We start from the raw sequence: 27,241 nt of genomic DNA, 5'->3' as shown, positions 1-27,241 counted from the left end.
CCTCCCGCTGTTGACAGTGTTTACATGCACAAGTAGGCGTTCAGCGATGACCAGAGGTGATATGAAGTTAATTGTCACTAAGCTTATTTACACATTAGTTTTGGACTTACAGGAATTAGATGAAGAACAACCCTTGAACAAATCTTCACCATGTCTACATTTCTGGCAATGATGCAACATAGGATTTACAAGAGCTTTCTGTTTCTGTTTTACGAGCGTATACCAAGAGTTCTCTGTGCAAAATGTTTATTGTTGTATGTAATACGTTGCAGTTCAGCGTGATATTAAAGCCTGTATGTCTAATCTCTATAAAATAGTGTTTCTATCATGTAGTGTATGGAGTTCAGAGTAAAACTGGAAGAGGCCAGCACCAAATAATAAAGCGGGATTGTAGCTCCACATTTCTTCACTAGCACAGGCTGAGGCGAAGACAAGTCACAATACCCACACTATCAATCACGTATGCCACTATAATCGATACGCACATATACACATCCACAAGAATCCTTCATTTACGCAGGTACGAACAAAATAAAATGACTCCGTGTATATACATGTAATTTCAGTACAAGTGGGCAATCTTTTTACTGGTACTGTCCAAGACAATTTATCAAAATTACATACAACATCATAAATACATCATTAATTTGTTGACTCGTGTCGTAGTCGCAAATACTTGCATCCAACTATTAATATACCTGGTCATCAACGAGCCCCATGGGCTATCTAGCCATCTCTCAGAAGGAAAAAAAAAAATGAACAGCCAATTAGTACAGGTCAGCAAGGCATTAGATGACTGCAGCTTTCAGTGATCGCTGACATTTCATTGGCCAACTTTATAATCTGACAGTAAGAAGGAGAAAGAATATAGCCCGGAGAATGACGAATTCTTTTCCTTTTTTAAATCAAAGTGACACATTACTGTTACTCGAAAGAAAAAATAACGTGTTATAACGAAAAGGTGGGGAACAATCATTGGTCTGGTGACCAAGATGACAACTATAGATACGACGATTGCAGTTAATTTTGTTTTTTCTTGATTATCAGAGAACATCTCCATCCAAAGCAAATGTTCCATTACTATGATAAACCTTGAAGATATATGCTTGATTTCCGGCATGTACAGGGGAAGATGATGGGAGATCACGGCATAGCTGTGGGACAAGTAGGGTTGTTAGCCTTGTATTCCTCGAACTCTGTAGACCAGCTGGGCATGTCTATGTCACGCCAGTTCGCATAGTCCTCCTGCCATAGCTTGTACACGTCCTCAATTGGAGCTGATGAAGGAACAAAATAATGAGGTATTAGAGAAAATGAATAAACAGAAGACATCTTGTACTTGATTTTTGAATTGTGCATCACGTCTGCCTGTAGTCTGCCTATAACAGAACGTCGAAAATTCAATATTTACATTGTCAAGAAAATGTTGAGGCGCGACGTGGCATAGTGGATAAGACTCTCATATCCCAATCTGAGGACCCGAGTTTGATTCTCACCGAGTTCGTACGTCCTCTTAGACAAGATGTTTTTACCCACACCACATGTACCTCTTGATTCAGGTGTACAAATTGCTACTTTGGCAACGCTAGGGTAACACAATGTCAGGGCCCTTTGGTATAAGAGCAGTGGCAACACTGAAAAGGCCCTGGTTAAAGAAAACCTTATTATAATTGTCGTTATTTGATATTATTGTTATTATTGTCATTGTTATTATTATTATTATCAATATTATTATCATTATTATTATTATTATCTATTTCATCTAACATTGATAAAGTCATCGTGAAAGCACGATATACCACTTGCAGGGCCCAATGTGCATCACATCACCACACAATTATCACAATGTACATTGTGGAGAGCCTTTGGTATTATTACCACTGCTTTCTTCTCGTTGGAAAACAGAACAATTCTCCAAGAAGGAGATTCATAGATATTTCTGATTGCACACAGATATGGCGCAGAATGGTACATTCTCATGTTGCTTCTTACCAGCCTGAATATGAAGCCCAGGCATGAATCTTATCCAGAAAGTACATGAAGACGCCCTCATTGCTCGGCCATTATCCATGTCGAGTGACAGTTTCTTATACTCCTGTTCGGGCACTGGCGTAGCCAGGGGGGGGCGATGGGGGCGGTCGCCCCCCCTAAGATTTGGACCGAGGAGTTGGGAGGCGGGAAAAAAAATGCGTGTATACTGTATGCATGCACATGAAGCGGGTCTCCTTTGCAACCTTTCATCAAATAAGATATATTTTTTTGAATATTTCACTCAAAGTGTGCACCAGATCGTTGAATTTCAATTCAAAATATGCAAAATCTCTCGTGCTTGGGAGGGGGATACCCCCTCCCAAACCCTCCCCCTCTTTGCCGCTTTCCCTAGCTAAGTACACTTTTTAGATTAAAAAAAATTCTGAATAATTCTGAGTGCACAAGACTTTTCACTAATATTCCGAAAACTGAAGGTTCCCTCATGTATAAGGGGAATTTCCCCTTTTAATCGACCCTTTCCTCCCTCAGTCCCCCCCCCCCATCATTTTTTTTTTTGTTTTGATTACCCAAATGTTGATTCCATCAAATATGCTTATTATGCGTATACGAGATATCTCAATTTCAGCCTTAAAAAGATACAAGCTCCATCGGAAGGGAAGAGTGGAGATAACACTCGCCAACGCCTTCTTCCTGTTCCCCCCCCCCCCATGCAAAGAAGTAGACTGTGGCTATACCAAGATCGCTTTATTTCAATTCTAAAAACGCAAAAGCTCCGCGAGCGGGAGGGGGAATCCCCCTTCCCCTAAGTTCTACCTCACTAGACTTTATACATACGCACAGATGGTGCACATTCGGAATAAGAGCTAAATTCCGTGATTTTAACACTTCGATGAAAAAGTGTTGCACCAAAAATTTGCACCAGATCGCTGAATTTCAGGTCTGAAAACGCAAAATCACCTTCGTGTGGGAGGGGATATGCCCCTATCTACACCCTCGTGTGCATGCTTTTTCTGTTTGATTGCTGAACAGACAGCGTTCATGATATTCAGTGTAAGAATTAATACAAGAAGACTAGTGTGTTTGAATTATACTGTTTTATAGGCAAATTGTTCAATAATAATCTACAATAAAATATACGGCAACCTTAAACAAGTGGGACTGTTTCAACTCGTTAAAACACGCAAAAACATGCATCAAATTGCACCATTTGCAACATCAAAATGCAAAAAGTTCTCACCGTGGGAGGGGGGACACCCCCCTCCCACACCCTCCCCTCCCCCCCCCCCCCCCCCTCGTTGGCTCCGCTCGCTTGGGTTCAGTCGCGTTCATGATATTCAGTGAAAAGAATTAATACAAGAAGTGTATTGGAATTATACCATTTTATAGGCAAATTGTTCAATAATAATCTACACTAAAATATACTGCAATCTAAAACAAGTGGGACTGTTTCACGTCGTTAAAACACGCAAAAACATGCATCAAATTGCACCATTTGCAAAACCAAAATGTAAAAACTTCTCACCGTGGGAGGGGGGAAACCCCCCTTCCACACCCTCCCCTACCCCCTCGCTCGCTCCGCTCGCTCGGGTTCAGTCGCGTTCATGATATTCAGTGAAAAGAATTAATACAAGAAGTGTATTGGAATTATACCATTTTATAGGCAAATCAATAACAATCTACACTAAAATATACTGCAATCTTAAACAAGTGGGACTATTTCACGTCGTTAAAACACGCAAATATACATGCATCAAATTGCACCATTTGCAAAATCAAAATGTAAAAAGTTCTCACCGTGGGAGGTGGGTTCCCCTCTCACCCTCCCCTACCCCCTCGCTCGCTCCGCTCGCTCCGCTCGCTCGGGTTCAGTCGCGTTCATGATATTCAGTGAAAAGAATTAATACAAGAAGTGTATTTGAATTATACCATTTTATAGGCAAATTGTTCAATAATAATCTACACTAAAATATACTGCTACCTTAAACAAGAGGGACTGTTTCACGTCAATAAAACGCGCAAAAACATGCATCAAATTGCACCATTTGCAACATCAAAATGCAAAAAGTTCTTATCGTGGGAGGGGGGACACCCCCCTCCCACACCCTCCCCTCCCCCTCGCTCGCTCCGCTCGCTCGGGTTCAGTCGCGTTCATGATATAAAACATACTGCAATCTTAAACAAGTGGGACTGTTTCACGTCGTTAAAACATGCATCAAATTACACCATTTGCAAAATCAAAATGTAAAAAGTTCTCACCGTGGGAGGGGGGAAACCCCCCTCCCACACCCTCCCCTACCCCCTCGCTCGCTCCGCTCGCTCGGGTTCAGTCGCGTTCATGATATTCAGTGAAAAGAATTAATACAAGAAGTGTATTGGAATTATACCATTTTATAGGCAAATTGTTCAATGATAATCTACTCTAAAATATACTGCAATCTTAAACAAGTGGGACTGTTTCACGTCGTTAAAACACGCAAATACATGCATCAAATTGCACCATTTGCAAAATCAAAATGTAAAAAGTTCTCACCGTGGGAGGGGGGAAACCCCCCTCCCACACCCTCCCCTACCCCCTCGCTCCCTCCGCTCGCTCGGGTTCAGTCGCGTTCATGATATTCAGTGAAAAGAATATTTGAATTATACCATTTTATAGGCAAATTGTTCAATAATAATCTACACTAAAATATACTGCTATCTTAAACAAGTGGGACTGTTTCACGTCGATAAAACGCGCAAAAACATGCATCAAATTGCACCATTTGCAACATCAAAATGCAAAAAGTTCTTATCGTGGGAGGGGGGACACCCCCCTCCCACACCCTCCTCTCCCCCCTCGCTCGCTCCGCTCGCTCGGGTTCAGTCGCGTTCATGATATTCAGTGAAAAGAATTAATACAAGAAGTGTATCTAAATTATACCCTTTTATAGGCAAATTGTTCAATAATAATCTACATCAAAATAAACTGCTACCATATGCAAGTGGGACTGTTTCACGTCGATAAAACGCGCAAAAACATGCATCAAATTGCACCATTTTCAACATCCAAATGCAAAAAAGTTCTTACCGTGGGAGGGGGGACACCCCCCTCCCACACCCTCCCCCCCTCGCTCGCTCCGCTCGCTCGGGCTCGGTCGCTTCGCTCCCTCGCTGACTAACCGCCCCCCCTAAGATGAAATCCTGGCTACGCCGTTGGTTCGGGCATGGTGTACTGTGGCCAATCCGGGTAGGCTGGGTTTTCTACCGGTTCGTTGGGGTTCCTGATTGATTCAAGAGTACAATGTATAAGAAGTCGAGTTAGATGTAATTTCCTCTTTAAGTGATATTTCAACTGTTATTATTTATAGGTATTTCCGTCAATGAGCTGAGTGAGCCAATTAAATATTTTTAAACAATACAAAACAAGGAAATACTCTTGCGTACCCGGATTTCACGAAGTTGGTCCAGTATCGCATGAACTCGATCGACATGAGTCGTTCTTCGTCAGTCTGCCCCACGAGAATGTCAATGTAAGGGTTGAGTCCCCAGGCGAAGACATACTGCAGATCTTCGGCATGTGCTGCACCGAGCCACTTTGGAATCCCTCCATAGATAGACCAGGAGGGGTCATGGGTCATCTCATAACGGTACGTTGTGGCGCCAGCCGCTTCAAGAGCCCTCGCAAAGAACTCTGTAGAACAGGCGAACGTCTGGTCCGTTGCTAGGCGAATGAATCCGTCGAGTTGGTCGGCTGACTCGTCGTCGGCGACGGTCCAGTCGATGTAATGCTGTTCTACGGAGGAGATCTCAATCGGCGTGTCGGTAAAGGGTAGAACATCAGGAAGCCATTGTCTGAAGACAGAGATGTTCATAACTGGAGGATCGTCGTCTCGAATGGAGCTTGGGAAGATGTAGAGGGCGACACTGGACATTTCATCCTCATTTGTACCATGCAAAGTAGGAACCACTTGGAACTGGCCGCGTCTAACCATATCAACCGGATTGTTGGGCAAAAAGTCGCCATCTACCACGGGAGCCGACAAAGCGCCATCACCCATCTAATGATAGAAAGAGAAACATTTCCTGTGGTATACTTCAAATAAATTGAGATTTTTTTTTTTGATGTCACATTGACCGACAGTAGCCTCAGAGTATCTGCACATGTATCAATTGGAAGATTTCTTTGTCCACCTTCAGTCGCAGTGAATGATGTTATTGCACTGTTATTAGGCCTACTATAATCCGGGTAGGCAAGGAGTGTTCTACCGTGACAGAAATGTACAAAAAGCGGCTTCCAAACCAAGAACAATTTATTGGAAGGATATATTCTCAACAAAGGCTCAAGTGCAAGAGTAACTAAGAACGTAAATGTCAAAATATCATTGATCTCTCATTATCTAGGTGATACTTCATGTAGCAAAATTAGACTGTTTCACTAAATAAAGGCCAGCTTAACGTAGCTGAATATGGGCTATCCAGCCATCTTCTCAGATGGAAAATGAACAAATAAAACAAGACAAAACAAAGTTTTCCTCTGCGATCACAAGTCACCATTACTCAAGGAAATAAATTGGATCTGTAGTTATATACCGCTAGCCGCCTTCTTACTCTAAACTGCTCCAATATCAGGTCATTCATTTCCACGTTCCGCAAACAGTTCACCCTTGCTGCACTGTCTGTTTGGTTGCAGCCCACTCGTTCGGCCAACTGACGGTGCGCTTCGGTTGCCCGGCTGTTTGTTGTCCACGCCCAGGGACAGATCGCGTTCCCGCTCTGGGGAGTAGAGGGTTTAATAAAAACAGGGAATCAAGGTAAAGGTCATACATGGTAACAGTTAAATCTGGTCAATCTGGTAGTAGTCTTTCTTAGAGATCTCCTTCAAAATTATCGCCACCCTGCCTCATAACCCACATCATATTTGTAAAAAGAGACTACCCCTACGAAGTCTACATTCGCATACATTTGTAAATTTGAAACATGTATAAGCGACTGAGCAGGGAGGGGGTTCCCACCTCCCTGAGTAACTCTCAATCTCGACCTTTCATATCTGAGCTGTTTCTCTTACCCTCGCTGAACTTGCGTACCTCTAAAAAAATGATAATAATAATAGTGGCTATTATAGCGCACAGGTCCACCTTTCGGTGTTCATGGCCCTTCAAAAAAAAAAAAAAAAAAAAAAAACTAGAAATGTCGCTACAGCGACTGGTTATACCCCCGCCAAACAACATTTCATAAGCTTTGGTCAAAACAACATTTCATAAGCTTTGGTCAAAAAACTGAGGAAGTAGTTAAATCCGCAAGATCTTTCCTTGATCTTCTGCCATTAATATGCCGTTACCATGGCAACGTACTTTCGGGCACTGTCGAAAAATGCGTCTTGCACATCTACAACCAAAGGCACACATCTGTACCAAGTTTCATGGAAATTGGGCAAAAACTGAGGAAGTAGTTTGCAACGCAAAATTTTCCATCATTTTGGCTCATAATATGTGAGCGTGTTACCATGGCAACATACTTTTTGTAACTGTCAAGAAATGTGTCATGCTGACCTATATCCTAAGACAAACATTCAATATGAATTCCATGAGAATTGGAAGAACACTGATGAAGCAGTTTTGCCATGAAGCATTTTGCCCTATATTTTGCCAATAACATGCCGTTACCATGGCAACGCACTTTTTGCCACTGCGGAAATATGTGTCTTGCACATTAACATATTCAGATGAACATCTGCACCTAATTTCATAAAAATTGATCAAAAACTGTGGGAGGAGTTCGCGACGCAAGATTTGTACCCATTTTTGCCCATAATATGCCGTTACCATGGCAACGTACTTTTGGGTACTGTCAAAAAATACGTCTTGCACATCTACAACCCAAGGCACACATCTGTGCCAAGTTTTATGGGAATCGGTTGAAAACTGAGGAAGTAGTTCGCGACGCAAGATTTGCAACGGACCGACCGCCCGACCGACCGACCGCCCGACCGACCGCCCGACCGTCCGCTGATTCCCATATACCCCCTTCAAACTTCGTTTGGCGGGGGTATAAAAATGAAAAAGAGAGATATATACGCATGTTCACACATGGCAACAGAAAAAAAAAAATGGCAAATAACAAATAACAACAAAAAACATACGAGATAAAGAATTCAATTGTTCCGAACAATATAGATTGCAGTAATAGTCCTCAGTGTGATATAGGAACAGATGCTTTTTAGGTTGGGATTTGATTTTATACACCCGTATATTTCTCCATCAATAATACCACATTGTATCGCTTATACACATGGTTGAATTCAATAAGGCCTTCAATAGTAACAACAAAAAATAATAGAATCTCTAAAAAAATGCAAACAAGGACAAACCTGATTGAGTTTAGCACAAATACCTGCATGATAGACTGATGAAAGAGTCCCGTAGAGTGAGGAGACAGCATGTGGAGACTTACACTACCTCCGCCCGCACTCTCCCCGGCAATAGTCACCCTATCCGGGTCACCGCCGAACGCTGTCAGGATAGGCAAGTATCGCGCCGTCATTTTGAGGAACTTAACTTCAAACTTTGACACAATGAGCTCGAAATCATGTCATATTACACATGTTATACGTAAATTCGGGACATGAACATGAAAGATCATCGGTGAATACGGAAAATGAACAGCCAAGATATCATCGAATGATTTAAACTGTCAGATTTTTTTACAATCATCGAGCCAATGCCATCATTCCACTCAATTTTTAGTTGAATTTTAATTTTCTCGAAGATATCAAATTCAATAATGGCAAGGGGATCAATATTGATTAAAAATGCCAGGGTGACCACGGAAGAAAACTATGATAATTATGAGTGATGTACCTGAAGATGAATTTTTGAATGCTAATAGAAGCAATAAGCATATAAAATCAAATTCAATATAATAAAGAGTCGTTTTATTTCAGACCACACAATGCAAATCCATGTTGATTTGTATTGAATTATAACATCTAATCGAAAGAATATCGAAATATGTGCCATATATCATTGTGAAGAAATATATAGTATAATATCATTATGAAATATATGACACGAATTTAGATATTCATTTGGTCACAGTCGTCATAATTGATGTTGAGCGTATCATGAACCAACATAAGTCAACATTCATTTATATTTCGATAGTTCCTTTAAGCCAACAGGGAGGAAAATAAGCTAGGAAATTAAAGGGATAGTACATTATTGGTGGAGATGAGAATTGGGCTTTAAACTTTTTGCGAGATACCAAAAAAAAAAAAAAGAAACACTTATGATATAGTACAGAGCATACCATTTTAAGAGGAATTCAAAGTTTATTTGATGAAAATCGGGTTTGGAATGACTGAAACATCCAAAAACAAAATAAAACAAAGCAATCGTAATAAAGTGTGGGTCCCACACTTTATTAGAATCACTCTTTTTTTTTTTTTGATATCTCAGCCATTTCAAAACCAATTTTCATCAAATAAATGTTGAATTCCTCATAGAATTACATGCTCTTTCATATTTCATTAGAGGTTTCTCATTATTTCACCAAAAATGTTAGAAACCCGAAATTAGGTCTCAACCGAAACTGTATGATCCCTTTAAGAAATTAAGAATAGTCGTTCTCATCACCTTCGATGTTTTCCTGAACCCATTTCAATCCCATCACTTGGTCCATCATTCCTTGGTTCCCCGCCATGACGTCATCACCTGTTGGATATACCACCAGCCATATAATAGTGCTGAGAACTCAATTACTTCCGATCATTACTATTTCCTACATTAAAATACATTCTACGAGTACTCTAAAGTTGCATCTACACACATGAACAAAATGGAGAAGTCGTACAGCTGGTAAACTAAAAAATATTGAATGATTAACGTACAATACTTACTGTCAAATAGTGTTCTTTACCATGATCTAAAATGCTTTCGTCAATATCACCAGAGATCTCGCAATGATGAAGACAATAATGTCATAGCATTTGCAATGATAAACGGGAGCATGATGGCGCTGTCACTCAGAGAGAAGCATTAGACCCTTACGAACACAAATTTATCATCTATAAACTTATTTGATCAGATTGAAATGTAAGAATGAATGTTCCTACAATTAGCATCACTGGTATTTTTTGATTGAATCATTTCTTTATTCAAAAAAATGTTTATACATAACCAGGTCAATTATCTCTTTAGATAATTGCAGGTACACATTGAACAGTGCACAATACAAATAACATCCATGAGATTAATGTGCCAGTATCAACAATAATATTTAACACCAACAATCATTATAACATTTATAACAATTCTTTAAAATATATATATATATGTCGGACGTTTATAGAAACTTCACACTCCGGGCGGACCAATAATCAGTCAATGTTCTGCTTTTTTATTTTCTGATTTCGTTTTGTATAAAATCGAAGACTCCATTACTTTCCCATTGAAAAAAAAAATATATATCCGTGGTCCTAAACATTGTAATGAGCCTTCTTTCGGTATATCTAATTCCATATCACATATACAAATATAAAATATTACACATATACTATACTAATCAACAAACTTTAACATTTTGCATACTATAGAGATAAACCCATGAACTGAGAGTGAGAGTTGAATTCTGATGAAATGTGTATCTATATATACTTTTTGTTTACTTTGGTAATGACGTTTAATCGTCTGCATAAAGGGTATTAATAATATTTTGTCCGTTGAGGTCATAACCATGTTTACATTGAAAAAAATATATATATATTCCAGGAGAGGGTTAAAACAATAAAGTAATATACTGGGGATGGATGGTCGCCTAAAAAAAAAAAAAAAAAAATGTTCCCACAAAGGGCCTGACACACATCTCTGAAGCATGCTCTACAATCAATTGATGTAATCTACCAGGAGGGTGCCCTGAATCTACTAAGCAACTGGGTAAATTGTAGCAAAGAAAAAAAAAAGGCAATGAGATACATTTCACATCACAGAATAATTTCATCTGCCAAAATTTAATGAAATATCTCACTTATACAAAATGTGAGGGAAATCGATCAAAAAAAAATTTCAAACAAACTTAAATCACCAGATTTATGTATCAATACAACTTTTGAATTTGACCATGTGTTGGACGGATTTGACTTTCCAACATCATAGGTGTGTGCAAATACTACTAATGTTGCCAAAAATAATAATATCACACAGTCAGAAAACGTTTCAATACATCAAACATACAATTCAGCTTCAAATAATTTACCTGTCTATACAATATATTATCACATAACATTTTCAACAATACCATAATATCAGCAATATGTTAATCCTGATAACATATTGAATTGGGATTTGGTACTGTATACAAAACCTGATTATACCGACATATACGGTGCATCAGACCATGTTTGTTCGTGTCTGCTGTAAAATATGACAAAAGAAGCTAGAAGTGCAGCCTTGCTGAGGTCATTGTACAGCTCCTTTGGTTTCTTGTTACAATTACACTTGGCGAGGATTTGCTTTATTCGAGTTTTGTTTTCAGCATCAATGAATCCCCTTTGTCCGACCTCAATCGCTTCAAATGAGGTGTCGTAATCGGTTTCATTCAGATCTCGAACCAGGTCTTTGTACCTCTCTATCTTCCTTTTGTGAGCGTCTTTTATGTTGCTCTCAGAAGGAACTGTTAACTCTACTAACATAATCTGTTTGGGATTGTGCCATACGACAACAAGATCTGGGCGTTGGTTAGTTACCAGGATGTGCGGGGGTATACTGTGCCTCCTGTGGCCCCCTACGTCACAATAAACATCGAAATTCTTAAATTCTGTGCTAATTATAATGGTCTGGATAACCTTAAGAACATTATTGTGTCGCCAAGTATACCTTTCTAACATCGATGGACAGTGTGACAGAATGTGGTATAGGGTCCCTGTTGTATTTGGACAGAAGGAGCACTTATTGCTTAGTCTCTTTCCCCAACGGGATAGGTTTGAATAAGAGGGTAGGGAATCAATACACGCGTTAACTGCAAACTTTAAAACATTTCGAGGGAGATTAAACATAATGGATTTCCATGTGAGGTTTTCTCTCTCGAGCAGTAATAGTTCTGTAAATTTTCCTTGGCAAAGGAGTGGCTCTATCTTTTCTTTCCAGTAGTTTACAACATCATCCTCTAGTATTTTGTTTATTGTCTTCTTCCAGGAGCTATTGGTCTGTACTCTAAGCTCACTTACGGCTTTCTCATGGACACTGTGACAGACGGTTACAGTGGACTGCTTTGTTGTCCACCTCGACTCGCGTTCCAGCGTGGAGTCTAGGGCGTGGTTAACTACGCCGTCACCAGCTAGTCTTGATCTGGTATAAGCTGAACAATTGGCTTTCTAATAAATATCGGAAAAGCGCGGGATGGCCATCCCTTGCGGGAGATGTACGGTTGCAATGTTTCCCCCTCGACTTGGGATTCCTAACCACTGTTTTAGGTAGCCGTCTGTCATAGAGTCTAATACATCAAGATGTGATTTATTCAGTGTATGGACACTCATCATAAATCTCATGGCAGGTAACAGATACCGGACATATATGGAAACTTTGAACTCCGGGCGGACCAGTAATCGGTCGATGTTCTGCATTTTTTCTCTAATTTCGTTTTGTACATAATCAAAAACTTCATTAGATTTTCCACATATAAGACTAGACTGTGAACTAAACAAGAGAACGTGGGTTCTATCCTCCCGCTTGTCCTTGTACATCGTTTCTGTTTTTTCTCTGTTTGTCTTTTTGAATCAAGATGTTGAAATCAACGTAATGGTTTGGTAATGATATCAATGACAATGCCCTCTTAAGACCAGGGGTTGTTTCACTTCGCTCTAAAAACCAATCTTAAGTTTAATTCAGCTGATCCTAGGGACTTTTTTGGGATAAAGCAGTCCTCAGAAGTTAGTCTTGCGCACACCTTACACCACACACTAGAATACATCTTGAATGTCTATGCATCCTTCCCAACAATATGGATCTGATCTGAACCTGTCCCAACTTTGGGTTCATTGTTCGACTCCATAGTTCCCATGTTAGTGAAACATGGCCTTGAGCCCTCAGCGGTAGGTAAGTGTTCTATAACCATGAATAAAATGATTTATTGTTATATGTGACGTCAACATAGAACATAAAGTACCTGTAGTCAAGAACCCAAAGACACCAAGGCGGTAATTGAGGTTCACAACAACAATATCGGAGTACGCCACCAGTACCATGGGCTGATACCAAGGTGCCGACCCTGCACCACCATTGTAACCACCCCCGTGAATCCACACCATGACTGGTAAGAGAGAAGTTGGCTGAAATGACAAACGAAATATCATATCATTTTCCCAACTTTTGCGTGTTAATGTTATGTCTATACACCCATCCCTCACTCCTACTCTTACACACGCACACTTATTAAAATACAGTGTACATAAATATTTGATTAGGTATTCATAACGTTATGCTTGCTCAGTTATCCATTGAGTACAATTGTAATCAGAGGACAGAAGTAAATCAACTAAACAATGAGCTATTTCTGAATTTTTCGGCAGTTTTGAATCAAAATCATAATTCAATAAGTAACAGTCGTAGAGGTATTATAGGGATTGGATCACAACGTATTTAAGAAATCGCTTTTAGCTGTTAGACATCTTCATTTCCCCCTCAAAATCAAATATTATTTATACAAGTGTATATGTATACACAAATCATATTTTTCCAATATATAAATCTGCCAGGACGGAAGGCAAAATGTTGTGTCTTTTATATTTTTGCGTCTATTGGTATTATGTTGTATTTGTATCTGGTTAAATTTGTGCATAATTCATAAACAAAATTAAAAATACGACTGGATTGACGTCAATCCAGTCGTATTTCTAATTTTGTTTATGAATTATGCACAGATCTTGCTCTGTTGTTTCATATGGTATAATAAGGTAATACAAATTCAACCAGATATAAATACAACATAATACCAATAGACGCAAAACATAAAAGACACAATGAAACAGCAGATCTGCCGAGTGGTCCAGTCACAGAAATTAATGAAAAATGGCACAACTATTATAAAACATTAATTTCAATATGAGTAGAACGATCTCCGAACCTCTAAGGAAAAAACATTACAATAGTGAGCAAAGATTTTCTAACATGCCCCCATATTGTCCCATTCCCGTAATCAAAACGTTAGATTTTTTGTGTTAATGAAATTCACCCGAATACAAACTACAGATGCTCATTATATCATTCGAATTAAATATAATTTGGAATCGACTAATTTGGTTTGCACAGTAAAAACTGAACAGTATTTTGCTTTCAGTGCAAAGAATCGACCAAAGTATAGCATTGACGCGAACATTACCACTTCAACTGTTGATCAAGCGTAACTCCCATGTAATTGACAGTCTCTTTATGTTTGACTGTTTTTTCACATAACTTAATACAAAAGGTAGTTTCCACTTTGCTAACAAAAAACTGAGCAAATCAAAAATCTCGTTGTCCTCTTCAGATCAATATCAGTTTGCTAAAACACAGTCCTTCGTAAACTCTTTCAAGATATAGGTTGGACCAATTTATGAAAAAAAAAATATACCGTGTTGTCTGCATAATATAATGTGCATGCGATAATATTCGCTTGTTTAATATCAAATATTACCATGTATATATAAATCACATATAAAGTCGACCATGAAATAAACAGCATGGTGCATAATGATAAATCCGACTATGAAAGAAGAGATGACTTTTTCACCACCAATTAAGACACGCATCAGAGGAATATTTCTGCTTCAGGTTTTGCAGGGAGGTGGTTTTTGTAACGTAATGAAAAGATCCACAGTGTGGAACGCTTGTATTCTCAAATCAATGAAAATCAAATAAGGTCTGTTGGTTCGAAAATGCAAAGACGACATCTAACGAACCTTAGAGATTACGATCTTATTTCGTTTACGGATAAGCGGGCCTTCTGAATAACAGTTATAACCTTCTTTTATTTTCGGATTAACAGACCTTCGGAATGACGAACCTTCAGAATAACGATCTGTAACCAAACCAATTACATTACAACTTCTTTATTATGAATAAATTGTTGCGATATCTACGCAGTAGATTTCCTACCTTTGGTGACGGAGTGTAGACACTGAGATATAAGCAGTCCTCGTCGACATCCCTGCCGATCTCGAAACTGCCATTGAGGAGACCATCCAAGGGGCTCGTCTGAGGACATATGCCCTGATGTTCTGTTGCGTTGTAGTGCTCCGTGATCGTGTATTCCTCTGGGTCTTTAAACCGGCGATCGCCTACTGGAGGCCAGGCGAAAGGGATGCCGAGATAGGAGTCGATGGGCTTGTTAAGATTGAGGAAGCCAGATTCATTGTACAGCCTCGTGATGCCCGTTAGTGTTGCTCCAGATGGGAGGGCGACAGTTGGCGCGCCAATCGGTTCGGCGGAAGCTGCCTCCGTGCCAGTAATTAGACTCAGGGCAGCGCAAGCGCTGAGAATCCAAATTCTTAGTGAAGGCATACTCCTGAACAGTACTTCGTGAAATTTTCGTTCTAAGAAGTAGCTCTAATAAACGATTGCTAAAAAATACCGGAATGCGTAAATTTGGTGCAGAAATACTGACTGAACTTAACCTACCAGTGTTGATAGTTCGACATAAAATAGTGGTAGATGACAATACGGTTAGAAGTCTGCTCGCCTAGAGTTCGAAGATCGTGTTCAGCCTCTTGACTCTGTTTAAAGGGCATTTTTTTTTTTTTTACTTATCTTCAGCTGATATTACCTCATATCTCGCATGACATGTACAACCTCTTCAGCTGTTAGAGATACGGGCGCAGACATTTTTTAGGTTTATATCATATATCAGAATCAACCGTGTGAGCAAAGAAAACACTCTTGCCATTATTTCATCTTTGTATATAAAGTAAACACTAAACTGTATCAAAACTTCGCACTGAGATTACCCATAGTTATTAACAACCATTGCTCTAAAGCAAAAACAATTACAACAGCAACATCATCATAAAAAACAACAGCTAAAGATGAACTTCACAATTCCTGAAAGGAGGCGACTTGAGTTTGAAGAGCAAAAATCTTCGAACGTGTGTGTATGTGTGTGTGTGTGAGAGTGTGTGTGTGAGTTTGAGTGTGTGTGTGTGTGTGTGTGACCTTAATTGCGGCTAACCTGCAGAATAAATCCTGTCTGTGCCTGAGTCCGACTTCCCTGAATGATTTGCCCCTGACGAAGATTCTACTAGGGTCGTAACTCAGGCCTTCTTCGGCTAATTGAAATCTTGAAATGTGAAGGCTTCCGTGGCGTTAGAACGTTGGATGTGCACCATGTATTCTTTTCTTGGGTATCTATGTGGCCCTGAACAGAGCCTAACCAGTCCCGACTTTTCCCTTGAGAACGGCGAGAACATGATTGCCGAAACGAGGAATAGGGAGTGGGTACGACCCTTTTCAGGGCGCGTAACCCAAGAAAGAATACGTGGTGCACCGTTAAGCCTTCTACCGCCCAATTATTGAAATCTTATTAGTCACATTTTGCTACACTGCTATACCTTTGGCTGATTGCCGCATATAAAATCGGTGCATCAGAATTTTCCCTGAAGACAATATGGTCAAACTGGTCAGTAAATCTATTAACCAACTCGCTATCATAACATGCACTCTTATATGCACACCTTCATTACAAAACCTCACCCGAGGCTGCATGCAAAGGGTATTGTATCAAAATGCATCGAATCTGTACATGCGGATAGCTTCTTGCACTAAAGCCTTTAGAGGAAAGAAGAAATGTACGCCTTTATGGTAACTATATATGGATGCTGACTTTCCTGTTAAGTGTGTATCATCTGTGGTCATAGAAAATAGAATTAAAGCATAATAATTGCCAAGTTCTAATGTGCTGCCAATGACGGTAAAGATGTATAAACTTGTAATTTATTTTGAAAATGTATACTCTGCCGATGTACATTTCAGTCGGAGATTGCATTGCAATGAAATATGGAATTTACAGTTTAAATTCAGACGCGAAGTGTAGACCTCATACTAATAACAGACCCATGGTTTCCATCTTTCTGTTTCTGTTCCATCCTTCTCATCCAAGTGGATAATCAGGAGGACCTTTTAATTGTTCTACGGAGCAATGCCATTACTGATTCGCTCTGTGTGCCGGTAACCATTCAAATACTCGCTTACATATTCTCACATACACATTTATATGGAAGCCTTTCTCTCGTTTTTATTTTTCATTCATATTTTTTTCATATCAGATGTATCAAACCAATGAATAGAATTGCATATGCCTAGACACAAATATTCATTCACACACTTTATGCCTGCCTGATGCATATACACGTATGCGAGCAAATACATACCTGCATACATAATACACAGGTATTTTTTCTTTCTTCACTGCAAAAAGTCCGGTGTTAAATAGTGAACACCGAGCTGGTGTTAAATTTTCGGTGCTCATTTATGGTGTTAAATTAACACCCCCGGGTGTCATTCCCAAATTTTAAACTGTTTTTTGAAGAGGTTCTTAGTAACTGCATTTCTTGTTGATTTTTAATTTAAACAAGACGATCAAGAATTTTACATTAAAATACTAGATTTTTGAAAAAATGTGAAAATAATTTTACACCAAAGTAACACCAGCTGGTGTGGTCCCTTATTGCAGCTGGACGGGTGTTAAACCATTGATATTAACACCAACAAGTATCAAATCAACACCATGTGGTGTCATTTTTTAATTAACACCAGTACAGTGTCAAAATAACACCTGGTACAGTGTCAAATTAACACCACGAAGTGTCAGGTGAACACGTTTCAACACCATCACAGTGCATTTTTAACACCTGTGGGTGTGGTCCTTTATTGAAGTTTGATCGGTGTTAGATTTAACACCCGTGGTGTTAAATCTAACACCCATGTTTTTACAGTGTTGCTTTTCATGTAATATGTCTCACATGATTATCATGATCAGAAAAAACTTTTATTCGCGCAAACTAAGAATAAGTTTCAAGTTTCAAGTTTCTTTATTTCACCAAGCAAAGAAGATATCTAAACAAACAAACACATACAACAACATTAGAATACAATTACAAAAATATCAGTTAAACAGTGTAAAGGAATTGCTATGGTAGGCAGCAGCCAGAAAGGAAATGTCCCTTATTTTCTGCTGACCTAAAAACATTCGTTAAATTTCTGTTACCAATGTGTTCGAAGCAAGTAAAACATAAGAACAAGACAAGACTAAGACATAACAATCAACACACAATGACAATAGCAAAACACCTGATGTCTCAAAACATAAAGGATAAAAACTGATACTCTTAACTTAAATGAATTTGGTTGTAATTATTGAAGAAATTTTTTTTTATAACCAGATTTAAATATATTCAAAGAGTTAGCATTGCGTATTTCAAAGGGGAGAGAATTCCACAGAATAGGACCACTGTAAAGAATAGATCGTTGATAAAAAGATGTACGAGATAAAGGTATTATAGGTGAAAATCACTCGCGGTTCGCGTATTGTAATTATGAATTTGATTATTGTATGTGAAAAAGTCCAAAAGAATTTTTGGTAATATAAAATTCTTACATAAATGCATAAAAATCCCCACTAGGTATTTATACATGTCATTCAATAGCAATATTTTCAGGGATAAAAAGAGTGGTGGGGTATAAAACAAAAACAAACAAACAACCGAACAAACATCTTCGGCGAAGTGGGTGTAAACAGATTTGTCTGTATCTCTGCGTAAGATACTGTCGTACACAACTTTGACAAAATTGAATCGTGATAAATTAGAAGCTTAGATCTTAGGATATTAGACAATATTCCCTCTAGCAGGTCCTGCAAGTCCACCTCAACTCCTCCATGTGGTTGGATGAAGCATGCACAATGAAGAGAAACTTTTTGTCTTCGTGTGGAGGAACATAGTGGCAACGGATAACTTACTCTACCATTATTCTACTTAGCTTGACAAGTAGATTCAACAATGATGTAGGACTGTGTCTTTCTGTTTATTGTCGATAGATTAACTTTTGCTTTTATGCTGCCCTTTGAAAATTAAATGTTCGGTGGAAGCGTATACCATACGTATGTGCGTCAACCTAAAACAGCTTCCTAAACGCGCTCATATTAAATTGAAATTTGTTTATCACAACCTTCGACTGCGTCATTAAATCATGGAAGAGTTTGATCAACATTAAAAAAGAGAGAAACAAAATGAGAAAAAGAATTGTGGAGAATTATCACGGCGTTGCTGTGGGACAAGTAGGGTTGTTAGCCTTGTATTCCTCGAACTCTGTAGACCAGCTAGGCATGTCTATGTCACGCCAGTTCGCATAGTCCTCCTGCCATTGCTCGTACACGTCCTCAATTGGAGCTGAAATAAAAATGTCCATATGAACATGAATAGGTTTATAAGGGCAGTTGAACATCTCAGAACAAATCATAATGTTCAGCCGCACAATTGTATCGGAAGATTTCACGAGATATTAATTTGTGGATAGATTTAGTCTCAATTATAGTAGTTCAGTGCATAGATGAGACGAAACAATTAAACATTTTAAGCAATCTTAGATAGATGGCAAGATTGCAGGCATCTCATACTTCCAAATATCACAAGTGTCATAATGATCAAGTATCTTGGACACAGTCTAGGGTGCTATTGGCATCATTCTGAGACAGTGAAGGGGTGTTGACGAAAGACGTATCCTATACCTGCTTCGGTGTGTAGCCCCGGCATATACCTGAGCCAGAAAGCACATGATGACGCCCGCATTGCCCGATCGTTGTCCATGTCGAGTGAAAGTTTCTTGTAATCCTGACCAGGCAAAGTGTACTGTGGCCAGTCCGGGTAGGCTTGGTTTTCTGCCGGTTCGTTGGGGTTCCTGATTGCATTATAAGGCATTAAAGGTACAGATTACCTTTGGGGGCAGTGATTTAAAATTGTTCGAAATATCACATTCGATACATATGTGTAGGTCAGTTGTATCACAAAACATTCTACCATGTGAAAATTTTGCAATAAAGCCTAAAATATAAGGAGACATCAATATATTTTTCTCAATAAGCCATAACTGTAGACGGTTTGATCTAGAAACATTTCAATAATAACTGTTGTTCACATTTTGTATATTTAACAACACTTAAAGGTAGGGGATACCTTTTACAGACCTCCCAAAATGCAGCAAAACATTAAATATGAACCTCAGGGGACTTGTTTAGGCCACTGCTGAGAAATTTGAAAGTCAACAGTTATCTACAATTTGAATAATGCACAAAACTCAACTACTCAGTAGTTCTGTGTGTCAGCCACACTTAAGCCTTTTTGTTGCAGTCTTCTGTATTTTTTTATCTATAAACACAAACCTAAAAGTATAAGATCTGATGTAATAACATATAGAGTGTGTGGCAAGAATGTATATAGAAATGTTTGTAAGTTTTGATGAACTTTCTTCACAAAATATACATGATGGACACACATGCAGTGCATGGGTCTGCAAAGGTAGCCTAGTAATGTACTGGAATTTACGGTGAGCCCCGAAAAATATTCAATTCAAAATCTAACGGTCAATAAAAATGTACTAAATGTTACCTTCCACTTTCAATACTTTATGGGAGTTTCTAAAATGATACTCTCTTCAACATACTACTGTATTTATACAACTCTTCATTTAAGGCATGCAAATGGGATTCCCTACCTTTAACACGTCATTAATTATACTGATTCAAATTTTTACTTTGGTTGTTTCTATCCCTAACTCAAATTTCAGAACTATTTTGAAGCACTAAAGCTGGGTTTTTGCTTCATCTGCAAATGGTAGATTTATACCTTTAACACTTAAATTTACCTTTGACTTTAGTGACTTCTGTCATTTGAGATATTTAAAAGTAACAGACACAGATTGAACAATTACTCATTAATGTATTCATTTTTATGAACAATTTACTGTGGCGTACGCATGTATACATTAATGTAAGAAGGTTAAGTAAGAAAAAAGATGCATTCTAACGAACCTTCGGAATTAAGTACTTTTTTCATCTTCGGATTAACGACCTTTTGGAATAACAAACCTTAGAAATAACGAACCTTTTTTTATTTTAGGAATAACGAACTTCATTTCATTTTCGGATTAAACCTTGGAGATAACGATCCGATTCTGCTAACTCGAGTAATGAAAACTTCCACCACGGTTGTGGTGATTGTCGTGTTTTGTTTGATTTGCTTGTTTGTTTGTTTTGCTTGTTTGTTTGTTTTTATTTTGAACTGTATTCATTGCTTACCCGGATTTTACGAAGTTCGACCAATATCGCATAAACTCGATCGACATGAACTTTTCATCGTTTGTCTGGTTGACGAGGAATTCCAGCCAAGGGTTTAGCGCCCAAGCGAAGACGTATTGCAGATCCTCGGCGTGGGTGGCCCCCAACCACTTCGGAATTCCTGCGTAGACGGACCAGTTCGGGTCATGCGTCATCTCATAGCGGTAAATTTCGGTGCCATACGCTTCTAAAGCCCGCGCAAAGAATTCGGTAGGACATGAGAATGTCTGATCCGTACCAAGTCGTATGTAGCTGTCCAGTTGGTCAGCTGAGAGGTCATCTGCCACCGTCCAGTCGACGTAGTGCTGCTCCACGGCTGCGATCTCAATAGGCGCATGAGTGTAGTACACCATACCGGGAATCAGACTTCGGAAAAGCGAGATGTTCATGACTGGAGGTTGGTCATCGAGTATTGACCCAGGAAAGACGGCCATAGCAGCACTGGACATCTCGTCTTCATTCGTTCCTATGAGGGTTGGAACCACCTGGAACTGACCTCGTCGCGCCATGTCCACCGGGTTGTAGGGTAGGAAGTCTCCGTCTACCACCGGGGCTGACAAGGCACCGTTTCCCATCTGATCACAATTAAAAACAGGGAAAGGGTGAGAGAGAAAGAGTTAGAAAATGGAGCAGGGGGTGAAAGAGAGTGAAACGATCCGAAGCACATCTCATCAGCACTTATGAAAATAAACATAGCGAATGAAAGATGCAGTGTGTATAGTACAGACATACAATGTTGGTATTAGAGTTTTGCTAGTGAGTATTTGTGTGTATTTGTGTGTGCAGTGGCATTGACGAGGCCCCTTTGAGGAATGTTTGTAATTGACGTTTTACTAATGCCTATGAGCATTCGTAGCGTAGTCAGGGAAGTGGTGTAGTTAATTATATACAGTATTGTAATTTGTAGGTATCTGAGTGTGTATACAGAAAACAGAAGGAACAGCGAAATTAGAATTCATAATAAATTTGTATATTAGTTCCCATAGCGATTTCTTACCAAGATCTGCTCTCTTATCAAAGTGTCCATATCCACGCCACGTAGACACTCCACCATTGCCGAACTGTCTGTTTGGTCGCACCCCACCTGTACCGCCAGCTCTCGATGTGCTGCGGTGGCGCCCTCATTGGTTGACCACGCCCATGGACAAATGGCGTTGCCGCTCTACCATGGAGAAGGGGGTCCAGGTCGGGAGAAAAATAAAATGTCATGGATTCGAAAGTTATCAGAAAGTTATTTGACATTCATTCAATTGAGAGAAAAGAGAAAAGAGAAGATGTATCAACTACATTGTCACACATATAATCAGTGATGGTGTGACTAAGTTGAAGTGAATAATTGATTCATTTACTCATTTCTTTGCCGAATCAGAATGGTGTATGTAAAAACAATACAAATTACACTACGTGCTTGTTGCTATACCATGGTGTCCCTATTCAGAAGTACTTAGTTTCAGCTAGAGTTCCTTAGATATTGTTGGAAGGCTGGAGGAATTCAAAGCCAACCATGACAAATATTCACGCGGGAGGTTCTCTTCCCTGCACAGCTTGTAACCCCATGTCACTGGCATCCAAACGGCTACATTCCAAGTGGTTTTCAGAGCACGAGACAATGAATAAGGACCAATACCTGCATGATGGCTTGTTGAAAGAGTCCCGTAGAGTTAGGAGACAGCATGTGGAGACTTACACTACCTCCACCCGCACTCTCCCCGGCAATAGTCACCCTCGCCGGGTCGCCGCCGAATGCTGTCAGAGAAGCGAAGTGAAGTTACAGTGTTACACAATTTTCCTCCCAGATAGAAGGCTTTTTTCTCTCTCTCTCTCTCTTTTATGACTGAATGATCCTTCTATGGAACTTTGTTCGTAATTTGTCGTGAAGAATTCGTCTGGAATGTTTTGGTCCTTTATCTTTTCTCTTATTTTAAAACATTAAAAAAAAAGCTGTTGACGAAATAAGATAAAGAAATATAATGAAAATTTGAAACAAAAAATGGAGAGTGAATTTAATTTGAATTCAATTGACGATTTGTTGGAGAAATCTCGCTAAAGAGGAGAAATTTTATGAACATGAATGAATAGGGAGACACCTAAAAAGTCATGCCTCTTTCTGCGTGCCTTGACATACCTTTATCGGTCTGTAAACATACATGTATAGTTATTTGTTGCTCTCAGGTCTATTCCACCTAGATTGAAGGAATACCGATTACGGAATCTTAAACGTGGAATGAGAAGAATACAGTACTCGGTATTGAATTTCACCTTAGCGTCTTGTTAAGGTCGAGAAGGTTTAATAGCCGAAAGACGCCGATTCAGGACCGAAGGTTTTCTGGCGCATCGACGAGTTAGAAGAAGTGGCCTTCTTGCCGTAGGTCGAACACAAGACACTTAAATCTTTACCTTCTCGTCCTTATAAAGCAACACAGATTTAAACTTCCTTCAAAGAGCCAATATTGAGCAAGAACAACACTGAAAACGCTCACCTGCGATATTGTCACGAACCCACTTCAGACCCAAAACTTGATCCATCATTCCCTGGTTGCCAGTCACAACGTCATCTCCTGTATGATAAAGAAGCAAATATGACGCTATACAAGAAACACTGTGTCCAAATGTCGTATCGTTATCAGAGTTCTACGTATTCGTCTGACATGTCAGTGGCAAATGTTTGTTTGTTTGTTTCATTTTCATCTGAGAAGATGGCTGGATAGTCCATATTCAGCTGCACTGTAGGTTGTCTTCCATAGGGTCAAGTTCGTGAGACGGACCACTTCACCGGGTGATGCACCCTGCTCTTTTCGATGGATGAATGAAGCGGGATCTTTTACCTGCATTAGTTGTGGCTCTTTCACTTACGGGACCTCCATTCTATCGTCCTATCCGAGGGACAGAGTGTTTTGCCTCTCACTATAGAGAGTACGGTATGATTACACACAACTATAACATTTTCCAATTAGACTTGGGAATCGAACCCGGGTCATTTAGATTGGGAGTCGTGACGAGCTCCCGACTGAGCCAAATCATTGTATACATTAATTTTGTACGAGATTTTTTTTTTTTTTAAATAGAATCAACACCAAGAAATCATATTTCTAAATAATCGACACATTTTCATTCCACTCCCTTGCCATGTAGTGCATAATGTGTGCTTGCCTGTGGTCAGAAAGCCAAAGACGCCGAGTCGGTAGTTGAGGTTGACGACGATGATGTCGGACATGGCGACGAGTGGGATGGGTTGGTAAATGATCCCCGATCCCGCACCGACGGCGTACCCCCCTCCGTGGATCCACACCATGACAGGTACGGGTGTGGTGGGCTATCAATGGGATGACGACAGATGCGTCAAGTAAATTGTTAGTCTAAACTCAACCAACATACATCTCACGCTTACTCATACGCATCTCGCACAGCTGTCAAACTCGTGCTCTTTCTTTTTTTTTTTTCGGGCAGTGCTTGTGGTTGATCACATGTGAAATCTTAGAATTCTTCGCTTTTTTGGAATTAAGTAAACCTTTAAGAGTCTGCACACTTAATTTTGCTCAGTTTATCGCAGTCAATGTAATTATTGGTTGAGGTTTATAAGGGAAGAAAAACGTATGTTAAAGATAGAGGAATTGATTTATTGAGTGGTCATGACAGAACTGAGGAGAAACGAATAATCCTCCAATCGACAGTAAGAAAAAATGCGTTGAATTGCGTTCAATATTTCATACATCTATTTCATTACATGTATGCATGTTTCGACATGATTAGCCATTAGATTACTTAAGAGTTTATACAAATAGTTTATGATTAAAATGATTAAAGATTAAAATGATTGAAGATTAACTCGATGTGCGAGTTTATCAGTCTATGGGTATTTTTTGTGCTATGAGTTGCTGGTTTGGGGTTTTGCTTTTTGTTGTTGGGGTTTTTGTTGTTTTTTATATTTTTGTTGTTCTTTTATCTTTATTAAAGCATCTGGTGAGACATAAGAGAATTCATTAATCAATAGAATAACTTGTACAGCAGGCAACACGCCGTGTACCACCGCGGCGTTACGATCAAAAGATAGCTTAAGAAGGTGATGTTTCTGAAATGCTTTAAAATGATTTACTTCAGGCTATTCTTGCAAACACAAGAAGTACAAAAATCCTCAGCTAATCTTCGATTTATATAGTGCATGTGATAAAGTTTGAATCATCAGACATTGTCACAAAACTTGTCAAATCAAAAGATGAGTTTCATTTGGGATTTGAAAGCGTGCAGAAACGGGTAAAAAGTTCCTTGGGTATTACTTTATCATGAAACTTATAAAAATGTTCAACAATGATAACAACGCACACAGAGTTTGCAGGTTTGTGTGTGTGTGTGTGTGTGTGTGTGTGTGTGTGTGTGTGTGTGTGTGTGTGTGTGTGTTTCGAAGATGACGCTTATGTTTTGAATTGCCTACATGATTATGATCCGATTAAATCGACATTGCAGTGTTCCTGTGCAGAGAACACATGGAATTACTGTAACTTTGAAGAAAGAAGATTCATAGATTCATAGATAGATGCACAATACTATTTCTAACCTTTGGTGACGGAGAGTAAATGGTCAGGTAAAGGCAATCCTCTGATACGTCTCGTCCCACCTTGGGACCCACCACCGGTACGTGACGGACGGGGCTCATCTGGGGACATATAGCCCGATGTTCTGTTGCGTCGTAGTCCTCCATGATCGTGTACGGCTGCGGGTCTTCAAAGCGGAGATCGCCCACTGGAGGCACGGCGAAAGGGATGCCGAGATAGGAATCGATGGGCTTGGTAAGATTGAGGAAGTCTGATTCATTGTACAGCCTCGTGATGCCCGTTAGATTTGCTCCAGATGGCAGAGTGATAGTTGGCGAACCGATCTTCTCGGCAGTGGCTGCATCCGTGCTGGTAACTAGGCTCAGCGCGATGCATACACTGAGAATCACAGTTCTTAGTGCAGGCATACTCTTGAATTGCTTGCTTCGTTAAGTATTTATGTCAGTAAATACAACCAATAATTGGTTGGCGAAAAAAAAAAAATTGGAATTTGTGCTTTCGGAGCGGAAAGAGATGACGTTCTATCTCCAGCGATTCTAAACTGATCCACAATTTGATTTATGTCATAAAGAGTGTGCATCCTACAGTACAATAATGAATTAATACAGGGAGACAACGAAACAGCGGACGGTAGAGAGATTGTTATAGGTTATGTTGAGATAGATAAGAAATAAAATAAAATTGAACTTGACGGTTTGAAAAGTTTGCTTTTATCCAGTCCAAGTGGTAGCGAAGGTCACATCTACTAATTGCTAACTTCAACCGCTCTAAATAACTCTTATCTCTCAATCTGGGATTGATTAGGCTAATTAGTCTCCCTGCCAGCGTATTCTTTCTCTGAGGCATGTGGAAAGATGTTTAAAGTCATTGTTGTCACTTCATATATTTATACTTTGTTTACTATTAAACATTGTTCCTTTTTTCTTTCTTTTCCATTTTTGCAACTTTACATGTCAACTGGCAAAAACAGTATTCCCAATCATCTGAATGTCATAATCCCAATTATACATATCTTATAAGGGTTACTGGGAGAAATATTTATCTAACGTTTTATTTGATTTTCAGTTGTTAATATTTTGCCGCATAGCTCTCTAAAACAGATTGTGGTCCCCTTTTTTGTTTTCTATACTTTTAGTTAATATTTTGAAGTTAGAATTTTCTAGCGGTTTGCTACCCCCCCCCCCACGCACGCGCACATACACACACATACACGCACACCTGCACACACACACACACACACACACACACTTAAACGTGGAAAAAAGAAGAAAAGATAACTTCCCCGCCCCCAGATTTTTATCGCCAAGGAAGGGGGGGGGGGGAGATAACAATGACCCTAGATCCAAACAACCACGAACAACCCCATCCCACAC

General features: G+C 39.4%; 2 protein-coding genes across 2 annotated transcripts; both read right to left on the bottom strand.

Moving 5' to 3' along the window:
- Positions 1-1,143: 1,143 nt before the first annotated feature.
- LOC140238339 (acetylcholinesterase-like) lies at positions 1,144-15,497 on the bottom strand. Its single transcript, XM_072318272.1, has 9 exons — positions 15,093-15,497; positions 13,126-13,288; positions 9,600-9,677; positions 8,359-8,477; positions 6,577-6,741; positions 5,413-6,026; positions 5,180-5,249; positions 1,993-2,092; positions 1,144-1,277 (listed from the first exon to the last, which is right to left on the bottom strand). The coding sequence occupies exons 1-9, from the start codon at positions 15,495-15,497 to the stop codon at positions 1,144-1,146; spliced, it is 1,848 nt and encodes a 615-aa protein (XP_072174373.1).
- A 3,744-nt stretch (positions 15,498-19,241) lies between these two features.
- LOC140238338 (acetylcholinesterase-like) lies at positions 19,242-26,275 on the bottom strand. Its single transcript, XM_072318271.1, has 8 exons — positions 25,871-26,275; positions 24,469-24,631; positions 23,799-23,876; positions 22,946-23,064; positions 22,316-22,480; positions 21,280-21,893; positions 19,714-19,883; positions 19,242-19,375 (listed from the first exon to the last, which is right to left on the bottom strand). Exons 1-8 carry the CDS (start codon positions 26,273-26,275, stop codon positions 19,242-19,244), a joined length of 1,848 nt encoding a protein of 615 aa, XP_072174372.1.
- Positions 26,276-27,241: the final 966 nt, after the last annotated feature.

This window comes from Diadema setosum, chromosome 14 (genome assembly GCF_964275005.1).
Source record: "Diadema setosum chromosome 14, eeDiaSeto1, whole genome shotgun sequence".
Lineage (NCBI taxonomy): Eukaryota > Metazoa > Echinodermata > Echinoidea > Diadematoida > Diadematidae > Diadema > Diadema setosum.
This window is presented reverse-complemented; position numbering and strand designations above follow the sequence as displayed.

Excerpts from the sequence above, each read along its gene's own strand:
- LOC140238339 (XM_072318272.1), bottom strand. The coding sequence starts at position 15,497 with ATGCCTTCACTAAGAATTTGGATTCTCAGCGCTTGCGCTGCCCTGAGT. Across the intron at positions 9,678-13,125 it reads CTTTGGGTTCTTGACTACAG|GTGATGACGTCATGGCGGGG; the intron begins GTACTTTATGTT and ends TATATCCAACAG. Across the intron at positions 5,250-5,412 it reads ACCAACTTCGTGAAATCCGG|GAACCCCAACGAACCGGTAG; the intron begins GTACGCAAGAGT and ends TGAATCAATCAG.
- LOC140238338 (XM_072318271.1), bottom strand. The coding sequence starts at position 26,275 with ATGCCTGCACTAAGAACTGTGATTCTCAGTGTATGCATCGCGCTGAGC. Across the intron at positions 24,632-25,870 it reads TTTACTCTCCGTCACCAAAG|CCCACCACACCCGTACCTGT; the intron begins GTTAGAAATAGT and ends TCCCATTGATAG. Across the intron at positions 23,877-24,468 it reads CTTTGGCTTTCTGACCACAG|GAGATGACGTTGTGACTGGC; the intron begins GCAAGCACACAT and ends TTTATCATACAG.